A 23,290-nucleotide genomic window follows, 5' to 3' on the forward strand; every position below is an offset into this window, starting at 1 on the left:
GAGTTGTTTGGAGGCACCTCCCAGAACTACAATTCCCAGCACCCGCAACAAACTGCAGTTCTCAGGATTCTTAGAGTGAAGTCATGGCTGTTATAAGATTGCTTTAAATTTATGGTGTCGAAATGACCTCACTCTTAAGAGTTTGCACTATTTTTTTCCATTGCATCTTCTTTCTACTTGTGGAACCTTGTTGTCTTCCTTAACTTAGGACAAAGTGTCTAGTGGATAGATGACCCTGCCAGATATCAGGGGATCAGATTCATGTTTGCTTCCTTCTATATGTGCATTTTTTTGTACCAAAATAAAAATGAACCTATGTTGCTTAACTAGGATTCAAAATACATTGCAAACGCTGTTTTTGAGTTCTTGATTTGTTGAACCTTAATGTTTGTCAATGTAAAGTTCTTAATGTGGTTTACTACAGTCTAAAGCTTTTTCAATCTTATATTCTTATTATTTCAGACAGGGTCATTTATCAATGGTTGTACAGCTAATGAAATATGGTGCAGATCCATCATTAATTGATGGGGAAGGATGTAGTTGTATTCACTTGGCAGCTCAGTTTGGACATACCTCGATAGTTGCTTATTTAATAGCCAAGGGGCAGGTATGTATGTACTTAACTTTCTGTAGTTTTTAGTGGTGGTAGAATCTAAAGACCCAGTCTTCCTGGGTTTTTAAAACACATCTTTATATATCACAAAATGAAGTTGTTCTCCAGATTAATAAGCTACTATTAGAGCTGTAATTCTTTGCACACTTACCTCACAGTAAATCCTGTTTAACTCAGTAAAAGTTGTTTCTGAATTAATCATGCTTAGGATTGCACCATCAATTTTGCATTGTTTGAATAAAAGCCCTTGATCAGTTGTACCATACCTATGCAGTAGGACCTCCACATTTTACTCCACGTTTCTCTCTGAGCTCTTCATTATTCAAGGATCACATACAGTAGCACCTTAGCTTACATTACCCTTGGGTAACGTAAACTTCGGTTTGTGAAAGCGGCAAACCTGGAAGTGTTTCGCCGCATGCGCAGAAGTGCTCTACCGCGCCGCACGCATTCGCGGAAGCGATCCCTCCGGTTGTGGAGGGATTGCTGCTGATTGCTGGCTGTATATTTTTCTTAGATTTGTATTCTAGATAGTGCATCTGCTTAATAAAATGTATGTATGAAATATAAGGTCTGTGCAGATGCAGCACCATGGTCTAGCAGAGTTGAGGTCTAGCAGAATCAACAAGGACATAAGCCCAGTTCAGTTCCCTGTTGTAAGTCATCCATCAAGGTGACCAAAGCTGTCTGTTTCCCATAACTAGGCCTGAAACCATATTGAAATGGATCTAGATAATCCACCTCATCAAGAAACCCATGGAGCTGAGATACCACCACACATTCCAGTACCTTCCCCATACAGTAAATGGGATATTGGAAACTTGCCAATAATTATCCAATATGGTGGGATTCAGGGAGCGCTTTTCCAATTCGTATAGGTCTTATAAATGCTAAGACCCTGCCTTGTGTTAAGCAAGGCATTGATCACTCCCTTTATCCACTCAACCCATGACCCACTGGCCCTTTAATAAGCCAGGAAGGGCACGGTTCTGGCACAGATGTGGTAAGTCTCAGATTTCCAAAGATCCTCTCCATGTCCTTGAGCTGCACAAGTTGAAAAGCATTCATTATCATGGGACAAGCAGGGCTCAAAGTTACATCTAATGGACCTGTATCAAATCTTCATGGTTTTCAAGTTTGCAGATTATTTCTGAAGCATCTGTGACTCTTAAAAGGATTGAACTGTAGATTAACTTTAACCAATATGATATTGTTAAACACGAGGAATTTTAAATTATTGTTCGCATCCAAAGATTCCTTTAGTCAAACTGCCAAAGTCTTGTACCTATAGAGTGGAATATTCTTGATTCTTAACTTTCTTACATTGCACAAAACTCTGTGATGTATAACAAGGTTCCCTTCTCTTTGAAAGCTGTTTAAAACGTGGCATAGAAGCCATCTGTTCAAGAAACAAAAGTAGGTCCACAGAACCAGTTGAACATTTCTTTGGATCCTGCCCAGTGTGATTATTTCATTCTTCCTACTTCATTGTTAATTCTGATTGGAAGATGTACATATTATTATTTGCGTAGTTGATTTGCAAAAATGGCAGAGTTGTAACAGCAGATGGTGCTGTAGCATATATTATGATGTTTGATCTCTTATATTACATGCATACAATGTGGTTTATTATGCATTTTGCAGTGTGTGAAAACCTCACTATTTAAAATATTTGCTTATTTACATCACTGTACCATTTAACACCATTTAACAGAGATGGGAAACATGTGGTCCTCCAGATGTTCCTGGACTACAGTTCACTTCATCTGGGGCCATTGGCTACGGTGACTGGGGCTTATGTAAGTTGGGAGTCCAACAACATCCAAAGGACCACAGGTTCCTACCCCTGGTTTATAATGATTTATTGACCCCTTCCAGACTAGACATCTGGAAGTTTGTCCTTGATATTTTTTCTTCAACTTCAATAAATGTGCATGTCTGATTACTGTTGCTCTTTTCATCAGGATGTAGATATGATGGATCAAAATGGAATGACTCCTTTGATGTGGGCAGCTTATAGAACACACAGGTAATTTGCTCATTCAAAACTAAACCAATCTGAAGCTTTTTGTACTAATCAAATAGAATAATGAACTATACAAAATGTGTAATATATTTTTACCTTAGAGGTGATTAATTTTTTTTTGTTATTTTAGTAAAGGGAGCTTTATTTCTAAGAATTCATGAGCAGGAAAACTGATTCAGCATTACAGGAATGTCACATTGGGACCAACATTCCTAGCATGTTATGTTGACATATGTTGAAAATATTTGTCTTTGTGGCATTTACACAAAGTGGATTTTTTACACACTTTCCTTCTTGTTATCATCTTCAGAGACAGACACAAGGTATTTTCTAGGTTCAGCGCACCTCCCTCATTTTCAAAATTTGATTCTGTCCCAACTTTAGGTTATTAGGGAGAAGAAGAGTCAAAATATTCTGACTACATCCAACATTAAACCTACTCACAATAAAGCCCTTTTGAAATGAGTGGACATAACCAGTTCTATTTTTCTAGAAAAAGAGGTACCGTAACTCACCACGAACACCTCCCTTGTTCTCTTATGGCAATGGCACCCACCTGAAAGGTGCTGTAACTGTGTTCTGGTGAGCTCTGGCTGAAAAAAAGTCTTGAACATGACTAACCTAACCCTGCAAAATTTCAGTAGTCTACTCTGAGCAGAAGCTGGCTATTTTTTGTGTGTTTTCTGAGTAGGCAAATATTCTTCAGATTGAACTGTCACCAGTATTGTCTGTGTTAAGAAAAATAAAACTTTTGGAAAGGGGCTAAATAGTAATACTGTTTTCGAAAGAAGGAACATCACATTTTGAAGGCAGGTCCAATTGTATGTCTAAACCAGGTTGGGTGTTTTCATACTATGGTCTGTGGCTGTGAAGAACACACAATTTTAATTCTATGGAATTCAAATTATAATACAATGAAATAAAATACAATACAAGAAATAAAAGAAGCAATACAATACATTTAGGAATCATACGGCATCTAGCACATAGCAATTTGGGGACCACTGAACTATGTGTTCTCCCTCCCTCTGTTAATATCCTAGATATAAGCTGAAATGACATTTTTGTGATTTCATGTTGAAATTGACCCCTGGGCATCTGAGATAAGGAGGGGGAAGAATATTAATTCATGCAATGCAGATCAAATATCTAGTCTTGTCTTAAAATTGCTAATGATTTTTTTTTTTACCGCTTCTGGGAATTGGGGCTCTCTGTATAAAATGCTGCCTCAGAGAGTAAAAAACCCCAACCCTAATCATTAACTCTTATTTCATAGAGTATTTTATAGAGTTCCATGGAAGAAAATCCCCTCCCCCTGCTCATTAGTGCTTTTAATACTGGAGAAAGAAATCTGATTAGTATTGATCAAATAAATTATCTCCAAGGGGATCTGATCCCTGGATTAATATGAAGATAATGATAAGTACATGTTTTTATGGATTTAATTTTGCTTTTATTTTGCAGTGTGGACCCCACTCGGTTGCTACTTACTTTTAACGTTTCAGTGAATCTGGGAGACAAATATCATAAGAACACAGCACTACATTGGGCAGTGCTAGCAGGAAATACCACAGTGATTAGTCTTCTTCTAGAAGCTGGAGCAAATGTTGATGCCCAAAATATCAAGGTAAATCTATGTTTGTTCTAACAGAAACCTGCACATTCGGTTGGTTGGTTCTGAGCCATGTGAAAATCAGGTACTCCTGTTCATACAACTATGGGAGGTTCTCCCACTTGCATCCTGTACATCCATGAACCCTCTTTCCTCTTACTCTAAACCCATGCTCACTGCTATGCTTTTCTACCCTCAGTCCCTACCATTTCATGCACATCCTCCCGTCCCTCCCACCCACACTCATGGTTTTAGTACTCCACCTTTGTTCTTTGAGCTGCCATGACTTGGATTGGGCTAGTTTAACTCCCTTATCTCCTTGAGCCCTTTCCCACTTAGCTTCCTGCCACCCCAGTTGTATCCAACATTGGTTATTCTCAGAATAAACCATGTTAAATTAATGACCAACTTAAATCCAGTTGGATACAACCCAGTGTTTATAACATTGCTTTCATACAAAGCAATTTTCACTTAAAATTTTCTACTGTCAATATGTTTTCGTTTACTTCTAGATCTCCCTAAATACAGCTCCTCTAGTCTGGAACATTTGTGTTTTCTCTTCAGTTAATGGCAAGCAGCAGTATGCCATGGTACCTTTCTGCAGACATACTTTTTCATACGAAGCAATGGGATACCAATAAAAAGAAACAACATATAAGAACATGTAACCACATACATAAATAAAGTACCATATTAATACGTTATAGAGAAAACACAGGAAGCTCTCTCCATCTTGGCAGATAAGAGTTGCAGGGAGAATATTTTATTTAGTCTTTAAAATGTTTGGAAGAGAGAATAAACAAAAGTGGTCAGATACTTGAACTGAAAGCTCCTATTCATAATATTAGTAAAATGCTGCAGGTTAATACTTCTCAAAAATTTGAAGCCGGTATCTCTTGGAAGCCACCAGCAGGCCACTTACACTTGATTGCACCAGGAAGCTAAATAATCCCTCCCTTCCAGTCAGTACAGTAGAAGAAATTATGTATCTTTGTGCCTTTTGTTGACTCTGTATTAGGGATTAAAAGCTTTCTCTCTCTTTGTTTGCAAGTATTGTGCAAAATCGTAGGTATTATGCCATATTTTGCCGGCCCATGCTGTTTTGTTCCTTTTACCTGTTTTTTTTTTACTTTTCTTTATCCTTAATAGACCCAGGGTAGAGTAGACGTATGTCTGTGTTGTCTCTGCACCCTAATCTGTGCACAGTGGACAGTACACATTGGTTCTGCTACACTGCCTGTTGGTAAAAATATTGATGGATTGATACAAAATATTGCCACCTATTAAGAATACACAACTGTTGTAATCTAAATGCATCTAGGACAGCAGGTAGGCTTGCCATATTTCAAAAAGTAAAATTCCCGACACTCCCAAAAGGAAAAAAACAGGGGGAAGAGTCATTGGCATGGCCTCCTCCCCAAAAAACAAAAAGACCAACACTCCCCCCCCCCAGCATCTCCAAGAGCTAATTCTTCTTCTTCTAGCAGGGAAAGAAAGGGAGATTCCTTGTTGAGAGTCCCCACCCCTTGCTTTGGGAGAGGGGGACTGAGGAGATAAGTTCCTTTGGACCTGCTCCAGAGCAAGTAGCCACAGGTGCCCTGTTCTCTTTTAGATGGACTCCTTGCTTCCTGCTCTGCATCCTGAAAAGGGGAGTGATTGTCTTCCTCGAGGCAGCAGCCATGGCAGCTTCGAGAAGGTAACGCAGTGGCTCTCGGGGAGGAGGAAGTTGGGAGCAGCATAATGGAGTCATCCCTCTGCTGATGGTTGGTGGGTGCTTGGGACTGCTCTTGCCCTCTTTCCACTGTCCTCCGCGCTCCCCTCCTCCTCCTCCTCCTCAGTTAGGGCTGCTGCTTGTGGCTGGGGTCACAAGCGTGCTTTGGGTCTCCCACATAAGAGGGGACATTCCTTCCACTACTCAGTGGGGCGTGGGGGTGGGGGACAGAAAACAGAAATAAAAAACTGGGTTTCCATACATACAGGAAATTTCAGACATTTCTTAAAATTCAAAAAATTTCCCCAGGACTCCATTTTAGGCGTCCAATTTCCTGGTATGTCAGAATTTTCCAGACATATAGCAGGCCTGCCTGTAGGGTACAGGCGCGTACTAGTTGCAGCCAGCAAAATTCAGACTCCTGAGGTGACCTGTTGCTGTAGTTTGCTTTGTGCTCCTTGAAATTGCAAAGCAAGTGTTGCAAGAGTAAAGAATATACACCTTTACTCATTTTTTCTTCCCTATCCTAATCTTTAGAACTCTTGCACAAAGTCTCATCCCATGTTACCTCAAATGGCCCAGGTTGAGGGAAGGAGAAAGGAGGTTGCAAAAGTTTGAAAGTGGCCTTATTCCTCTCTCTCCCTCTGGGCCGTATAAAGAAGGCTGGGAAGAGAAGCAAAGAAGGCAATGGAGAAGTATTCATCATTGCCTTTCCCTGGCTGAGCTGCCTGCAGAGCTAGTTGCTGAATTACTTTTTTAGGATGTCTAAAAAGTATACCGATCCTACTCTCAGTAAAACACTGATGTATATTAATGCAGAATTGGATTTATGCAATATGAAAAAAGGTGACTCCTTGAACTGTTAGCTGTTGCGAACTATGTGTTGTGAGCTGCTTTTGACTTCTAAGGGCATTGTGTCTTCAAAAAGAGTAATTCAGTTGAAGTGACACAGTGACCATCTTTGATTGTATCTGAGGTCTGAATGAACTTTTTACTTCAAATCTCCCTGTATGATGTGAGCAAACAAATCAGGAAACCTCTAACTAACCATAGCTCCCCATTTTGCCCAGACTGGGAAAGTGTTGTCAAGATGTTACACCAACTTGAGTGTGTGCTTCCAGAGTCTGCCTGATTCAGAGCAGGGTCTGAGGCTGAACCCACTTCATTGTTAAAGGAAAATGTAAAAAAATGATGGTACCTTTCTTTTCTCCCCTTTTGACAGAACTGGATGTAAAATTTGCAGGTGTTGTAGCCTATTCAGAGTGGATAAAGCCTGCAAATAGGTCCAGGAGATTTAGTGCTGCGCTCCTTTAAATTATATTTATAGATAATCTTCAGTGTTATTTTTTTAAGAGAATTGGATAAAATTTGTTCCTTACTGAGCGGATGACTCTTCCTGCAAAGGGTAGCCTTTTGGGAAATGGCTAAAAGAAAAAGATTCCCTCTGTTTCCCCATGTGTTTTGTCAGCAATTGTTATAAAAAGGGGAGGTATGTGGCCCCCTAGGTTTAGAACCTGCCAAATTTTAGACAAGAAGGTTTTTGTACTAGCCGCCTTTAAAGTTGATTTTTTGCGGGTTGGGTGGCTGAAGAGATTCAGTTTTCTCCTAGTGGTTTTGTTTATGGGCACCCAGGTAGCAGTGCACACAAAGCGGCAAGAAAAGTGATTTGAGTAGTAGGTTGGCATAGGAATTGGAAGCATTCATCTGGTGGATCCATACTTCCCTACCGCGTATCCTGCATTGTTACTGCCTGAGCTGCTGCTTTTTTGGGTGTTTGTGGGGGCGGGGGGCAGCTTGAGAGTCATTCTGCCGTGTGCACCTCTTGCCCTTCCTGATTGACTTGTTGGGCTCTGCCTTTTCCCTAATCAAGAGGACTGGTGCTGCCTGTGCAAGTACATTATAAAGTTGCTGGTGATGCAATGCCTTGGAACCTTCCTCCTACTCAGCTGCTTCCTGCAGTGCAGGCAGATGGCATAGTTTGGGTCCACTGCCAGCTCAAAGTAATCCCATCTCATGTGCTTGGTGTGATGGGCTGGTGGCTTTTCACAGGATGAGTGGTGGTAGTATAGGAGAGAGAATTGCTGGTTGCTGTTCCTTTTCCTCCCCAGCGCCCACCACTGCCATGCTGCTGCCTCTCTTGAGGAAAGGATACTGAAGATCATCATTATTATTAAGAGGATTTGTAGCTCGCTTTTCAGCTAAAAAGGCTTCTAGAGTGGCATACATGAAATCAATTAAAATAAGGCTGCAGGCTTGCAATCTACAAAAATATGGTGCACAAGGAAAAGGGGAAGGAAAAGGGGGGGGGGAATCAAAGTCCAACATTAATTCTTAAGCAGTTGTTCTTTAAATGACCAAGCAGCACACTTCAGTGGTAGGAGGTGACTGATCAAGCTGGTTGTTGGGAGTGATCCGTGTTTCCCATCTGTCCCACTGAGGCAGTCTGGCTACTCCCAGGTGACAGGTGAGATATACACTGCATCTGACATCTCCTCTGGGATACCCTGCTCAAGTTCCACACCTTACAAGCTGACCTTGCCAGTATTAGCCAGTGGCACAGCCTTGCCTCCTGCTTAACAATAAGAGAACTCTTGGTGGTTCTGGTAGTAAGACTGGCCTTGCTCCCAATGGTAGTTGTGCTGCCAGCCTCTGGTGTGAGTCAACTCATCACTGCTGCTGCAGTGAAGATGTGTTTGAGTTTGGTGGTGGGAGAACTCAGTATGGCCAGTGCTGCCACCATACACCTCTGCCACTGCTGACATAGAGGCAGACATACCATGTAGCTCCACACCAAGTCCAAATACACCAACTAAGGAAAGCCTGTTATCTAGCAGGGAAGTTGGCTAAATCTGGCAGTCATTAAGGTCGTATCAGCCCCATCTCCCAACTTCCCAAAGGTGGTAACACCTTTCTTGGCTGTGTGCCACTTATCTGATCGGCTGTTTAAAGCCATCTGTCAATCAAATCTTACTTGGGTTGAGAACCCTAAAAACTGGAATGTTACCAACATTCTGTCATCCATTACCCTCCCCTCTGACCACCCAAGATGCTGCATTATTTATGATGAAGGCCCTAGCTTTGTGAGTATACAGATCATAGACTTAGCCTGTTTTTCTAAAAGGTTTTCCTTATTTCCTAAATCACCATTCTCCCTTTCCCCTTTGTTCTCTTACCACCATCCTTCGTAAACTTCTTAAAATGGACTGTTAGGTTTCTTGTGTGTGTTTCACACTACATGTGGTTATCAGAGGGATTTGACAGAGAAAAGCAAACTTCCCCAGGCTGTGGTGAGAAATGAGTGAAAAGTTGGATGTTCCCTCTGCCTGAATTTGCCTTTTAAGCTGTCAGGAACGTCATTTCGATTTGATTGGGTTGAAATCAAATAGCTGTTTTTAATTTTAGCATGGAGTTTCTAGGCATATGGCTGGGTACCTTGGCCAGTGTATAATAGAAGTATGTAATGAAATAGTCAAGTGAGTAGTAGGGTACTTTGGCAAGCTTCTTCCCTGTAGGTTATCTCAGTTTTTTCATGAGTATCATCTTGGCTTTCTGCCTGTCCTAGGGCCTCGGGGTGGGTTTAAGTATTTTCTCTTTCTTTTCCCCTCTCTGAATTGTAAGAGATACAAACATGTTGCTGGTTGTTTGTAACAAGAGGAAGCCTGTAGAATCTTAAGCCCTGCAACAGGGTGGCAGATCATACCCCTTGAATTGTGGTATACCCTTTGAGGGGAGTAATAACGTTTTTTTTAAACTGTTGCTTTATTTCTGGCTGTATCTTCTGACACTCAGCTGAAATTGTAGGGATAAAGTTACTGTCATTCTTTAGCCTTTTAAGGGTTTTTTCCCCCCTTGATCCTTGAAAGGTGTGATAAGTCTTATAATAAATTATGCCCTTAACTTGCAGAATTCTTTGCTTTTACTGGAACATCTCCTCTGAGACACTTTTAAACCCAATACTTAAAAAGAAAAAGAAAAGCCTGCCTTTTTGATTGGATAGCAAGTACATAATGACTTCAGTAACATAAATTTATTTTTGAACAGGCAGTGTTGTGCCTTTGTTAGACATCAGGGCACCGAAGTGAGCAAAAGCATGCTCCCTCTTTTTTTTAAAAAAAAACTAATATGAGAGGTATCTTGGTGTGATCTAATTTAGGGCCTGAGTATGGATATAATTTTACTTTTTTTTATCTTGGATATTGTGATTATGGGGGAGGGGGGACCAGGAAAAATAATAGGAAAGTATGCATACTAATAGTGAATGTGCTACAGGAGTGGCTTTAAAGAACTTGCTAGGTAAAAATACAAATATACACTAGAAGCTTATGTTAGGAAGTTTTTTTGGTGATTCAGATCTCATTTGCTATGATATAGAACATGGTACATATTCGTAATTAATATATAGTGGTCTTTTCCTGCCATATATTTGAAAGAAAAGCATACATATCTACTTTTAACTTTGGTTTTGCAACTCTAGTTATTCCTCTAAAAGTAACCTGTAATTCTACTTTTAAGAGTCACCTATTGTATCTATTCCCACAGCTGACAATAAGGCTTCTGTCAGCAGAACTGGGAGGGAGGGAATTTTCGTCAGTCCTCCATTGCCTGCCCCTCTCCCCCCATCTGCTCTGGAGGGTTCCCCATCCATGGCTTCATATTACTGAGAGAAGCCTCAAATTTGGTTAGTTGATTTGTATGGTGTCTCTCTCCTATCTATCATATCTATCATCTATCTATCTATCATCTATCTATCTATCTATCTATCTATCATCATCTCTATCTATCTATCATCTATCTATCTATCTATCTATCTATCTACAGGGTGAGTCCTTTAAAAGAGGCCCTGTGAATACAGAGTACACATGTTCCATGGGGCCTCTTTTAAAAAACTCACCCTGTATCATTGATAATTGTTTCCGAAGCTGTGCAAATATAGGAAATGAGTGGATGTACTGACTAGCAGGGCATTGGTGCTTTTGAGCTCATTTCTTTTGCTTCTGCTGGGGAAAGTCCTGTTTGGTAAATTGATATCTTTGTGGCCTAAGCTTTTTCAATACACTGTTCAAGTGGAAGGAAACTCTCCCTTTGGAGACCAATAAATATTGTTGCCTGGTTTTTGCTGCTTTCGGGATCATCATTGGGCTAAATTTCCAAGTCACCCATAAGGTTTTGGTGCACAAATCCTATCAATAGAAATTAAATGCCTAACTCTGATTAGGTGTCTAGTCTCTACTGATGCTGGAATTTAAACGTGTACTCCTTGGCATTTATACTCTTGTCTCAAAGGCTATTTGCCTTTCCTTGGGTGATTTTTCAGTTTCTGGTACCTGTCTCGTTTTTTTTTAGGCGGGGGCCGAACGATGGAGGATTCAGCCATTTTTCAAGCCTCCATGAATGCTTTGTTTAGGAGGGGAGTTACCTTCAGTAGAAGAGTGGAGGAGTGCAAAACTGGAGCTGGAGGTACCTTCAGTTGGTTGTTTTTTGCCTCCTCTATACTACAAGAACAGTCACAACCTTTTCTTTCTTTCTTGAGGCAGTACGGTTCTGTAAGAAATCACTGTGATAGATTTAGGGTACAACCCCATATATTGTGAGGCAATTTTCATTTTGGGGTTTTCTTTTGCTTTTTAGATAGGGAGGATTTCTACAGTAGAGTGATCTAAAGGAATTACCTTGCTCTGAACTCATGCAATTGGAGTCATAACTTCACATATCTTTGTCCTTTGACATTGTTATTTTACGCAAAGTGGGTGGGGCTTGCTCAGGGAAGCAACCACGAATTGTTAGCAGTGCATGCACTGGGGGGGTGGGGAGGAAGAATGGAGAATCACATTTGCCTAAAATAGCTGTAGATGGGTACCTATTATAGGGCATTTTGTTCAACCTTCTGAATTGGGGAAGAGATTATAATAATTAGTCATTGCTTGGCTAGTAAAGGTATTTCTGAATGCTCGGTGAATAATACAAGCTGCCAATCAGGTATCCGCAATCAATACATTAGTTTGTTTCATTTTTTAGACTTTTAGTGGTGGTTGTTTAGAGTACTAGTGAATTGTGAAAAACCTATCAGTTTCCATGTGCTTTTAATGTGTGTACCAGATCCACGCATGCAGATGTTCCATCTGCATACAGGTGGACTGCTTCACCTACATGTCAAAATCCCTTGCTGTAGCAATGTTTAAAGGAGGGCAAGAGGAGCTTCAGAGAATGCTTCAGAAATCACTCTCTGAAGCACATCCCACCCTGCTTTTAACAGTGTTCTAGGACAGTGTTCTAGGACACCAGGGAGGGGGCACTCAGAGAGTGGTTTGCCAACCTTCTCTCTGAAGTATCTCCACCCTCATTAAACCTGGAACAATGCTAAAATAATGGGGCCAGCAGTAAGCAGGACCACCTGTTTAGTTGCTGAGTTCGGGCAAGCCAGAGAGCATATCTGAACTCAAAAGGAACACTCTCTTCACATTTGTGTAATCCTCATTAGCTCTGGGTCCCCACGAAAGGCTTCTAACAACCACATGCTTTAGGGCTTACATACATAGAATCCTACAAATATGTAATCTGTACACAGTAAAAGATATATAGAACATTCTGGTAGAACCTAGGTGTGTGTGACTCTACCCATCAAAGTGTTAAATCCAAAATGTGAAAATCTCGTAGGAGTAGGGTAAGCAAGTATAGTTTTGATTTTTCACTGCATGTAAGTGCATCAGAACAACAACCTAATACACACCTACACGTGCAGTCCACAAGAGGTAGAGATTGAACATCTGTACCAACTGAATGTACATGGCATTAATAACTAAGCAATAAGCATTGTTCACTGTTTGTGAAATTCCATGAATGGATATTGCTGCTTGTTAATATTTGAGGGAGAACCAATTATTCCAAACTAGAGAGCTAAGCAACTTTTAAACTCCCATTAATTATTACATGTGCACACTAAGGATAATGAATGAACTCATTGTTTCAATACACAGAAATAGCAAAGATGTTATTTCATTTGATGAAACTGATTAAACTGAGAAAAGATTGGAAGAAAGTAACTCTCCATAGCATAAAATAAATTAGCAACCAAAATAATGCTTTATAAGAACAACAACATAGTAATATTACATGTTTTAAAACTTTTAAGTAGTTTTAAATGCTTAAGTTACTATTTCTAAAAGTGAAATTGTTGTGCTTTTTTCCTTTTTAAAATTGTTAATCTTTCATACTCTTGACAGGGTGAATCACCACTTGATTTAGCAAAGCAAAGAAAAAATGTTTGGATGATAAATCATCTACAGGAGGCAAGGCAGGCAAAGGGGTATGACAATCCATCATTTCTCAGAAAGCTGAGGGCTGATAAGGTGAGAAGAATCTTTAAGTGATGACTCATGTAATGTGTTCTTTTAAAAATAATTTCTGACCCTGCTTAGATGACACCCCACTACAGTTTATACCAGGAGGTATTGGGAGTCTTGGGTTTACGCGTCTTTCTCATCCCCAAATTTGCCATTCTCCTCTCACTGCAGTGAGAAATGATTGACCAATCCTAGGCATCTTCCATTTTTCTGAATCTAGGATCCTTCCTAGTCTTGCAGATAAACCCCTCTTTGTACATATTAAACTTGCTATGAAGTATCTGAGTGTTAAAATGAAGCACTAACTTTTTATACAGTTCATAAATATCCAGGTTAATTAATTGTTGTTTGTCTTTTTATGTAGGAATTTCGTCAGAAAGTGATGCTGGGAACACCTTTCCTAGTTATTTGGCTAGTTGGGTTTATAGCCGACCTTGATATTGATTCTTGGCTCATTAAAGGACTAATGTATGGTGGTGTTTGGGCTATGGTTCAATTTCTTTCCAAGTAAGTATTTAATTTGGGAATATGTTGGAGTAGATAGTTTGGTTTTACATAAAATACTGACAGATGTATAAAAGCCCCACTCTTGGGGGGAAATATTTTACCTAATTCACTCTTCCATTAAATGATTGTTCAGGATAAGTAAAGAAAATTGTGTTTTGATGCCTTTCCATCCTGTCTTCCAGTTAGTTTATAGGAGACCTACTGTGCTAGATTGAAGTGGCATTCATATTTTAGCTCTGAGCAAAAAGAACCTTAAATACCACATCAGTCACATTATGAATCATCAACTAGTTGTGTTGTATGAAAATGTGTCTGCCTGCCCAACATTAATGTTTTCTCTTTCACAAACCAAATATTGAAATCCCTCAATAAAATGATTAGCTTATTTTCTATAGAAATGAAAATACCCTACTCTTTTATTTCCATAATGTAATGGTCTGTAATAAGCAGACTTCTTTAAGGAGGATATTTTTGGATTTTTTAAAAGGGATCTTAGTATTCATTGAGTGGATAAAAAAGGACAAGAATTATTACAGGCAATGCCCAGTTTAGGCATGTTCAAATGATACTTGATTGTGCATATGTGCATGGCTCTGAACCTGGAAGGAGCCCAAAAACATCACAAAAGGGGTGGGGTGGGCTTACACGGGCTCCACTGACAAGCACAGGGTTTCGGAGCAGAAACCCTGTGCAACACAATGATAGCCTGTATATGCCTCTTAATTTTTATGACTCTAATTTTAATGGCAAAGAGAAATCCATTCGTAGTAAGAACATTGTTAAACAAAGAAAGTTTGCAATTTTTTTATTGCCAGTGTAATATAGCACATGTCAGATAAATATTTTAAACACTGGAATCTCTTGTGTAAGTATAAGAGATTATATTACTACAGCTCATGTTCTGGGTTTGGCTTTTTCTTCAAAGTCTGTTAAAATAACTATCATTTTGAGTTTTGTTGAGTGTGCTGTTCAGCCTTATTTTTAACTGCTGTCAAAATGTGGCTTTAGAAGAAAACTTTATTTCCAAATCTACTTTGACAAAACACGTGCAAGCAGGAGTATGAAACTGTTTTAGACCTGGTTAGGGGACAGGATATGTAATATGTATGCAAGTAACAATTGGGGAAATTGACCTAAAAAGCAAAAATTACAAACAAACAAAAAAATAGAATCTGTCTGTTCAGGTGGTCACGTAATTTAAATTAATAATTTAATGTAGTGGTTAACAACATTTGTGAACATGCTTACAAAGCAGCCTGGTCATCCTGAACTCTGATCATGCATATGTAAAATCTTCTTCATTTGAACATTACAAACTGAACAGATTCATGTTCTGAACCTTGTAATTATGAACTCTTGCAACATTCTGAGGTCTAAAAAAGTGCTTGCTGGTTGTTGAGTAATTTAGATTATTAAGACCTTTTGTAGCAAACGGACAGGTTATTTAAAGCTCTAGTGTTTGTTTCTTTGTTTTTTAAAAATAAGGCTATATTTACTTGTTTGTGAATGAGCTAGCACACCCATATTTGAATATGTAATAACCTATTATGTTCTTTGTTTCACAGATCATTCTTTGATCACTCAATGCATAGTGCATTGCCCCTTGGAATCTACCTAGCAACAAAATTCTGGATGTATGTGACATGGTTTTTCTGGTTTTGGAACGATATCCTTTATATTGTGCTCAGCATTTGAATTTTTTCATTTTAGTGGGTTATATTCCAGTGCTCACATTCAAGAAAATTAAGAGGCTAGAATTTTAAGAAATTGAAGTTTTAGCAAGAGGATGTGCAAGTTTTATGGTTCAGACTGGTCATGGAAAAGAGTTAAGGGACTTCAGTGAAGCTGAAGCAGGAGACAAGCGAACACGAGAGGGAGTGAAGCATGACAGTAAGTAAAAGGGGACTGGGCCAGATGGAACAAGTAAAAGCAGATAGTAGGACATACAGATTGAAGGGGACAGACTTAATTACATAAGGCAGGGATGGGGAATCTGTTGTTGGATTCCCATTATCCCCAGACAACATGGTTAATTGTGTGTGTGTATACCCATTAGTTAAATTACTCAAAACACAAGCTCACAGGTTTTACTGATTTGTGGCAAAATAAGTTAAAATAAGAAGTTTTTGAACAAGTCCTTAAACCTAGCAATATTTAGTCCTAGTCTTCTACCCCCTTGCTTTCAGTCTCTTCCTTTTTTTTGGCTCTACATAAGTGTTTCCTTCTTGCTCATGTTGACTTTGCTTTCTCAGTAGCTGTGCTGATTGTCATATCCTGATTACTGGCTCCTTCTGAAGTTAATATTTATGAACATTTAATGACATTATAGCAGAGTACAAGTAGATACTACGTTTGCGATGTGGGTGCTGCCAGAACAGTCCCCTCTAAATCCTACATGTCAGTTTACTTTAACTGATTAATGTTGCCAGCCTCAATTATTAGTTCTTCTAGCCATTCAAGTTCTGCTGTCAGTCAGCTTGTCTGCAACTTGTTAGAAAAAAATATATGACATGTGCTCTGTTTTATAGAATGAAGTAGAAAAATTGTGGTCAGGGTAAGAATTTATTCCCATATGTCTTACAGTTTGATGAAATCAATTGCATCAGAGAACAGTGCCTTCTTTCTTCTCAGTAGGAAGAATAATGTGATATCTGACTAAATGTCTCTGTGGCAGCTTTTTATAAATCTGTTTCTGGAATATGTTTTGATCAGAAATAAAAGGGCATCCAGATTGATTAATTTAAATATCTAGAATTGACTTTTAACTTGTCACTAGAATTATGATGAAAAGTAATATTTTGTATTTACTCACTGCATTCCACTTGGGACTCTTGAGGTCTGTTTAGTTATTTCTGTGCTGTCTAGGGTTCCCTTCTAACCTTGCATCAAAACAGGCTTTGATACTGTTTTATAAACCTTAACATAAGAGGGAATCTGGTTAGCTTCAATAATAGCCTATAACAGCAGGAAAGACAACCTATAAAAGAGAGAAATTTGTGTTGGATGATACCATGCAATCCCCCTCAGTACTCTTACGTACTTTCCTCACCGTTATTAGGATAAAGGATATGTTGTCCTCTATTCCTGTTAAAGCAAGTGCTTTTCAAGATGTCTGCATTTCATGTAGCAACGTCTTCTTAACTTTCCCCACTTATATAAGTTCAGAGGCCCAACCACAGGGGTAGTTCTGTTAGCACATTGTGTAGAGCACTAAAAGCAGGCAAATGTGACCATACAAGGGTAGGGGGGAACCATCTAATCTCTTCCTTTGGCTTGGACCTATCTCTTGCTTCTTAGTCACAGGAACATACTGTCCAGTTTTGAAAGCATCTCTCTGTCAGAGGTTTAATGCCAGACAGACAATTAAGGGCATCTCCTTTTTCATAGTAGAACATAATACAGTTTTCTCTGCTAGCTTCTTTTTAGTGGTCTAAACATGTGGTTTAGTTATTGAAATGAATGCTGGTACTTATTAAAACATGTAGTCATACCTTGGTTTTCAAACAGCTTAGTTCTCGAACGTTTTGGCTCCCGAATCCACAAACCCGTAAGTGACAGGACTTCCGCGGCTTCCAGTTGGCTGCAGGAGCTTCCTGCAGCCAATCAGAAGCCACACTTTGGTTTTGGAAGTCGAACAGACTTCCAGAACAGATTCCTTTCGACTTCCAAGGTATGACTGTACCGTATTCTTTTGGGAGCTTTAACTGCATGAGACTTAGACTCAAAAGCCCTGTTATAATGACATTTTTCTACACAAAGGTGATGAAGTCCAATTGAAATTTGTGTCTTGGCTAAATGGGCTTAAGTGACCATGGTTTTCTTTGCATATAACATTAAATCAAGTATGGTTTAATGTGAACACGCAGTGTGCTCCTCCTACCAGACTGCTGAGAAACAAGCGCATGGTTTGACTTGGTGTTTTGTCTACAGAGCCGTCTTTCCCATAGGGCTTAGTGGTGCATCGCGCCAGGGCGCCGGTCTCTCAGGGGCGCCCCAGCGAGTGGGGGAGCTGCGCGGCTTTGCCGGCGGCCTCCCCTTTCCCTGCCCGCCCACCAGCTGCGCCCCGCCAACCATATGGCTGGCGGGCATGCAGCTTCCCTCCCAAGCCTCTGCGGGAATTGCTCTCAGAAACAAACCATGAGTCTGGATCTGGACATAGCGCTTAGCAGCATGGCAGGAACAAGCAGGGAATGAAGCACCCACAGTTTCAGCCGTGTTGCACCAACATGCTGTGTGTTGGCACTAATGTGCAAACCAGGCTTGTAAGTTTAAGGCTCATTGTTTTCTTGTTGATGATCTGCAACAACACAGTGGTTTTTCAGGCTTTCTAACTTCAGGGAACTCTTTCCCACATTGATTTCAGTGCTATGGAACCCCTTTACATATGCTAAAAATATTTTCCAATGTGTCATATTTGTACTTGAAACTGATGGGTCAACCATTGAAATTTGTGATGTTAGCTAAATAGGTTTTAAGTGTGTGTGTTTAGAGCTTGCCATTCCCTTGGCAATGGAGTGTATAAATGCTGAGGCACTGAAGCAGAAAAGGTGCTACTGGGGCCATTTGTAATTTCATGGTAGAAAATATTTGTTAAAATATAATTAGCTTTTACTATGTGCAAATTAATGTGAAGAAAATACAGATACCTAGGTATTAACAAAGTTCATTTCAAATTGTGAAGCAGCTGGAATTCAAATACTGGGGGGAAAATCCAAGGGTCTGCAATTTATTCCAACACTTTCATTTCCAGATAAAGTACATGTTCCTTTTTTCAGTAAATTATTAAGAGGGGAAGAAGAGGAGGAATCTTTAACATGAATGTAATCCTCCCCCCAAAAGAGATTATTATTGTATTCATCATTCCCTGTATAATCTCTTTTATTGTAGAGTGTTTTTTGTGATTTAGCTGGAATTTCAGGCCACTAATAGGCATAAACAGTAAAAAATATATTAAAAAATGGTTGACCATTTGAATGTTTTCTGTCAGAAAATGATTTAAAGAGATACAAAAGCTGCAATCCTAAACACATTGACTAGGAAATAAGCTCAACTGAATTCAGACTTTTGAGAGAACATTTATAATGTTGCACTGTTAATTTTGGAGCTATCAAACTAATTAAGACAAGATGATACACTTGAACAGCATATAATGACAAAAAAGGATTATTAGATGTCTTGACATGCATCTAGTACATTCCCTGTGAAATGCATTAGCAACAAAAAAAGTGTATTGCAGAATTCTATTATTTTCAGATAATAATTATTTTTAACAGGAAAGAAAACATATTTAAATTCCTTAACATTTAATACATCTAAATTTTGTGTTCATCCACCTTCCATTTCTTGCTAATAGTGTTGCACTTTTCTACAATTTTGGGAAATCTTGGAAATCAGACCCAGGAATAATTAAAGCCACAGAAGAACAAAAGAAAAAGGTAAAAAGCAAAACAGTCCATTCTTGTTAGTGGTTGAAGATGTTGTTTAGATTTTCTGTGTACACACTCAAAGTGTTTTCTAATCAAAGCAATTACAGGAAAGTGTCCCCCACCCAGCCTCCCGCAGAGGGGCACAGGGGGCTGCAGAGGCGACAGAGAGTTGCTGAAAATTGTTTCTGTCTCTGTTTTGCCAAGTTGTTCCATTTAAGAACATCAGAGGTAATTGTAGTCTAAGCAGAGTGAATGCTTTGCTACTGAGAAATCTGCTGAGGTCATCCAGATATTTCTGGTGTTTGTTTAAAACTTGTGTGTGTGTGTGTGTGTGTGTGTGTGTGTGTGTGTGTGTGTAGATACACACACACACATTCTCTCTCTCTCTCTCTCTCTCTCTCTCTCTCTCACACACACACACACACACACACACACACACACACAATCCCTCAAGTATGCATCTTAACTTCCAAGAAATAATTGTGGAAAGAGTTGTGGCACCTTGAAGGTTAAGCCCAGACAGATTACTCATCACATGGTGTAATTGTTTTTGAACCAGTTGAAAATGAAGGTGAAGATGTCATCCTTGAAAGGAAACCAGCACGTCCAGAAAAAAGACTAGGCTGTATACTCTCCTTCCCGATATAGTGTTCTGTGTATTGGGAGATTTTAATGTATCCCAGCTATCCTCTTCATGTCACCACAGCAGAACATAGGGTGGTAGTAACGGCTTCAAACTGAATGCAAGGGGATACATTTTTGAGGTTGGGAAGGATATGCCTGTTACGGGAGTGACCCAACAGCCCTAATGCTGGTGCAATCTTGAGAAGCAGCCAGAAACTACCGATCTTGCTGCTGGATAGAGTCCCCTTGTATCTTAGAGGCAAGTGGGGCAGAACCAATTACACATGTGTTTATGTAGGCTCTAGTGGTGCCGAATTTCTTTGATGTGAATAAAATGGCATTAAGATTAAGATGGACGCGGGTGGCGCTGTGGGTAAAAGCCTCAGCGCCTAGGGCTTGCCGATCGAAAGGTCGGCGGTTCGAATCCCCGCGGCGGGGTGCGCTCCCGTCGTTCGGTCCCAGCGCCTGCCAACCTAGCAGTTTGAAAGCACCCCCGGGTGCAAGTAGATAAATAGGGACCACTTACAAGCGGGAAGGTAAACAGCGTTTTCGTGTGCGGCTCTGGCTCGCCAGAGCAGCGATGTCACACTGGCCACGTGACCCGGAAGTGTCTTCAGACAGCGCTGGCCCCCGGCCTCTTGAGTGAGATGGGCGCACAACCCTAGAGTCTGGCAAGACTGGCCCGTACGGGCAGGGGTACCTTTACCTTTAAGATCTTTTTGCCCAAGCTTGAGATGGTGTTAAACTAATCTGAGTGTGTTAATAGAAGTTTGGATTTCTAGTGGGGTAGCTTTTGCAGTAAAAACAACCAAGAATCTCCTGGCACCTTGAAGGCTAACAAATTGTTTTATGACATAAGTTTGTCGACTTATGAAGCATGTATGAATATGGTTCTTAAATGATTAAATATTCTTCATTTTGCTTTTCTGCAGACAATAGTGGAACTTGCAGAGACAGGAAGTCTGGACCTTAGTATATTCTGCAGTACCTGTTTGGTAGTATGCTTTTTTGCTTACATGTAATTAAATTACCAATTTTAACATCACGTCTGTTTAGAAAATGTGTGTATTCTTTGACCTTGCGATATTCATACAGGGTATAAGTGAGCCTCTGCCAACTAAAATACTAAGCAAGTATTTGGGCATATGAATGCCACGCTTCCTAGGGATAGGAAAAGGCAAGTCCATAGTGTGGTTGTGATGGATCCAGAAGAAAGCAGGATATCAAAATTCCTTACTGGAGTCCCTGTCCCACTGTGTTAGGACTCTGTATTCCAGTGGGATGTCCTTGACACAAGTTCAGATGGATTTGGGTAGAAGCTTAACTTAAAACACCCACAGGTTTTTATATCAAAATACAGTGGCTCTCTTAAGTCAGTATAGAAATCTGGGCAGCAGACCGTTCCAGAGCTTCAAATAGAAAAAGATATGTTCTAGTACACTAGGTGTGCTACGGTATCTGTTGCCACTCCCTGTGGTAAGACTTTCCACTACCAAAGTATTTAGCAGGAGCAATACAAGAGTTCCTAGTAATTCTTAAAGTTATTGTTGTTCCTATGTATCATAATGACAACCCTGGATTAGAATGACAACCCTGGATTAGAATCCTAAAAATAGGAGAGAGAACAGGACTACTTCAGATTGTGACTAAATCAAACAAGTGCATAGATCTCCGAGTATAGAGCAAAACCATGAAAATACTTCCATTAACAACTTCAGATTAAATTTACAGTGCCATTTTAGATACACACACATCTTATACTGGATATTTTGTAGGAAATTTAGTTGTTCAGTTTGTGGTGTGTATAAAGTAAATATCAACATTAGTTATTATCAACTGGCACTTCAGTAAAAGTTTTGCCTTATCTAAAACATCTGTAATGAAGTAAGCAGAATGTGCTTTATATAATAATGTTCTCAAAATATACAGGAATTGTGAGATTGTTATGATACATTTATATTCCTATCCAGAATCTAAATACATGCAACTCTGGACTCTTTAATATAAAACCTTTAAAACTAAATACCATATATCATGTTGCATAAATTATTTGATACTATAATGGTACTTAAAAACTTGTTGCTCTGTATGAAAATCTTTTAAGAACTTGAGATATGGTGAAACATAAGTGTTCTCTTACTTTGGGACATTGATAAGATAGTCTTGACTACAGATCTGAGTATTTTGTATTTCAGACAAATTGTTTATTACTTGATACATACACTATTTTTAAAATAAAAATGTTAAGTGTTGTAGGTGTAAGATAAAATGTATTTTGTGCGCTAACATTTGTTTTGATGAAATGTTTTCACCGACAGCATTACAGCAGTGTTATGCTCAGTTTTTTCTATATGGAATACAAATTATTTATGCATCGTCCCATAAGTAACTGATCTAACTGCAGATGATAAAAATCACCAAAATACTTAATCTTTTGTAAACTCTGCAAGCTTTTCCATCAGTATCGTCATCAGTTTCTTTGATCTCTAATTCAGAGTTTCAGTGTCGGCAGTAAATAGAACGGTGGGAAATTCTGTTTCGCAATGGAAAGGAGAATTTTCTTGTTTCAATTTAATTTAGATTGGCGATTGCAAATGCTGTAAGACTTGTGTATAGTATATAAGACTTGTCTAGTGGGTGTAGGTGACAAATACAAAGCTTCCGTTTAGAGGAAAGTTAAAGTAAGGGAGGTATGTTTTTGCTAGGTGAAGCTAGAACTACAGGCTCCACGTGGTTACATTCTTAAATTCTTGGTATCATGACATGCATGAGTAGTAGAAGCAACAATAGCAACATTGTGTTCAAAATTCATATTAAAGATTGATAATATGAAAAGCGGGTTACATTGTATGCATATAAAAATCTGTTGAACAGATACGGAAACCGGTGAGGTCCAAACACTGTGGTGTGTGCAATCGATGTATAGCCAAGTTTGATCATCACTGCCCCTGGGTTGGTAACTGCGTAGGTAAGTACTGATAAGGAATAGAAAATTTCCATCATGTTTAGCTTTCAATCTCAAATAGTATGTGCATTTAGCATAGTACAGTTTCTTAGTATTCATGTATTCACCACTGCTATCAGACCAAGAAGATGCCAAACATTTTTTATTCTATAGTTTAGAAGCATAAACAAGCTCAGCCTGCCTCTTGACCTCCAACGGTCTTTGTCACTGGGAGCTAAAGCAGTATAGCAAATGAATACAGCAGAGAGCAGGGTTGCTTTTTTGTGGGAACACAGGTTTTTCATGTGAATGTTTGGTAGGTGATCTTGAAGCAAGTATGGTCACAAATCTTAGTGACTGTGAAGCTAAGACACAGTCTTTAAGCTTTGCATTTGAAGCACTTCCAAATGGATTCATCTCAACAGAATGCCTGAGCATTTTTAGAGAACTGATTTGATATAGTGTTGGTCTTTTTTTCTTTTACAAT

General features: G+C 39.3%; 1 protein-coding gene across 3 annotated transcripts in view; it reads left to right on the plus strand.

Moving 5' to 3' along the window:
* The window catches only part of ZDHHC17 (zinc finger DHHC-type palmitoyltransferase 17), a 47,298-nt gene that overhangs the window by 16,799 nt on the left and 7,209 nt on the right, over window positions 1-23,290 (plus strand). The window contains exons 5-13 of one of the 3 annotated variants that reach the window (XM_053404664.1): window positions 463-607; window positions 2,578-2,642; window positions 4,104-4,266; window positions 13,183-13,308; window positions 13,667-13,809; window positions 15,375-15,475; window positions 19,120-19,244; window positions 20,792-20,857; window positions 22,734-22,827. In XM_053404664.1, coding sequence (XP_053260639.1) covers window positions 463-607; window positions 2,578-2,642; window positions 4,104-4,266; window positions 13,183-13,308; window positions 13,667-13,809; window positions 15,375-15,475; window positions 19,120-19,244; window positions 20,792-20,857; window positions 22,734-22,827 — 1,028 coding nt within the window. The remainder of the gene's footprint in view (window positions 1-462; window positions 608-2,577; window positions 2,643-4,103; window positions 4,267-13,182; window positions 13,309-13,666; window positions 13,810-15,374; window positions 15,476-19,119; window positions 19,245-20,791; window positions 20,858-22,733; window positions 22,828-23,290) is intronic. The other 2 variants (XM_053404665.1, XM_053404666.1) reach the window with 2 other exon arrangements.

The sequence above is a fragment of the Podarcis raffonei genome, chromosome 10 (genome assembly GCF_027172205.1).
Source record: "Podarcis raffonei isolate rPodRaf1 chromosome 10, rPodRaf1.pri, whole genome shotgun sequence".
In the NCBI taxonomy this organism is placed as follows: domain Eukaryota; kingdom Metazoa; phylum Chordata; class Lepidosauria; order Squamata; family Lacertidae; genus Podarcis; species Podarcis raffonei.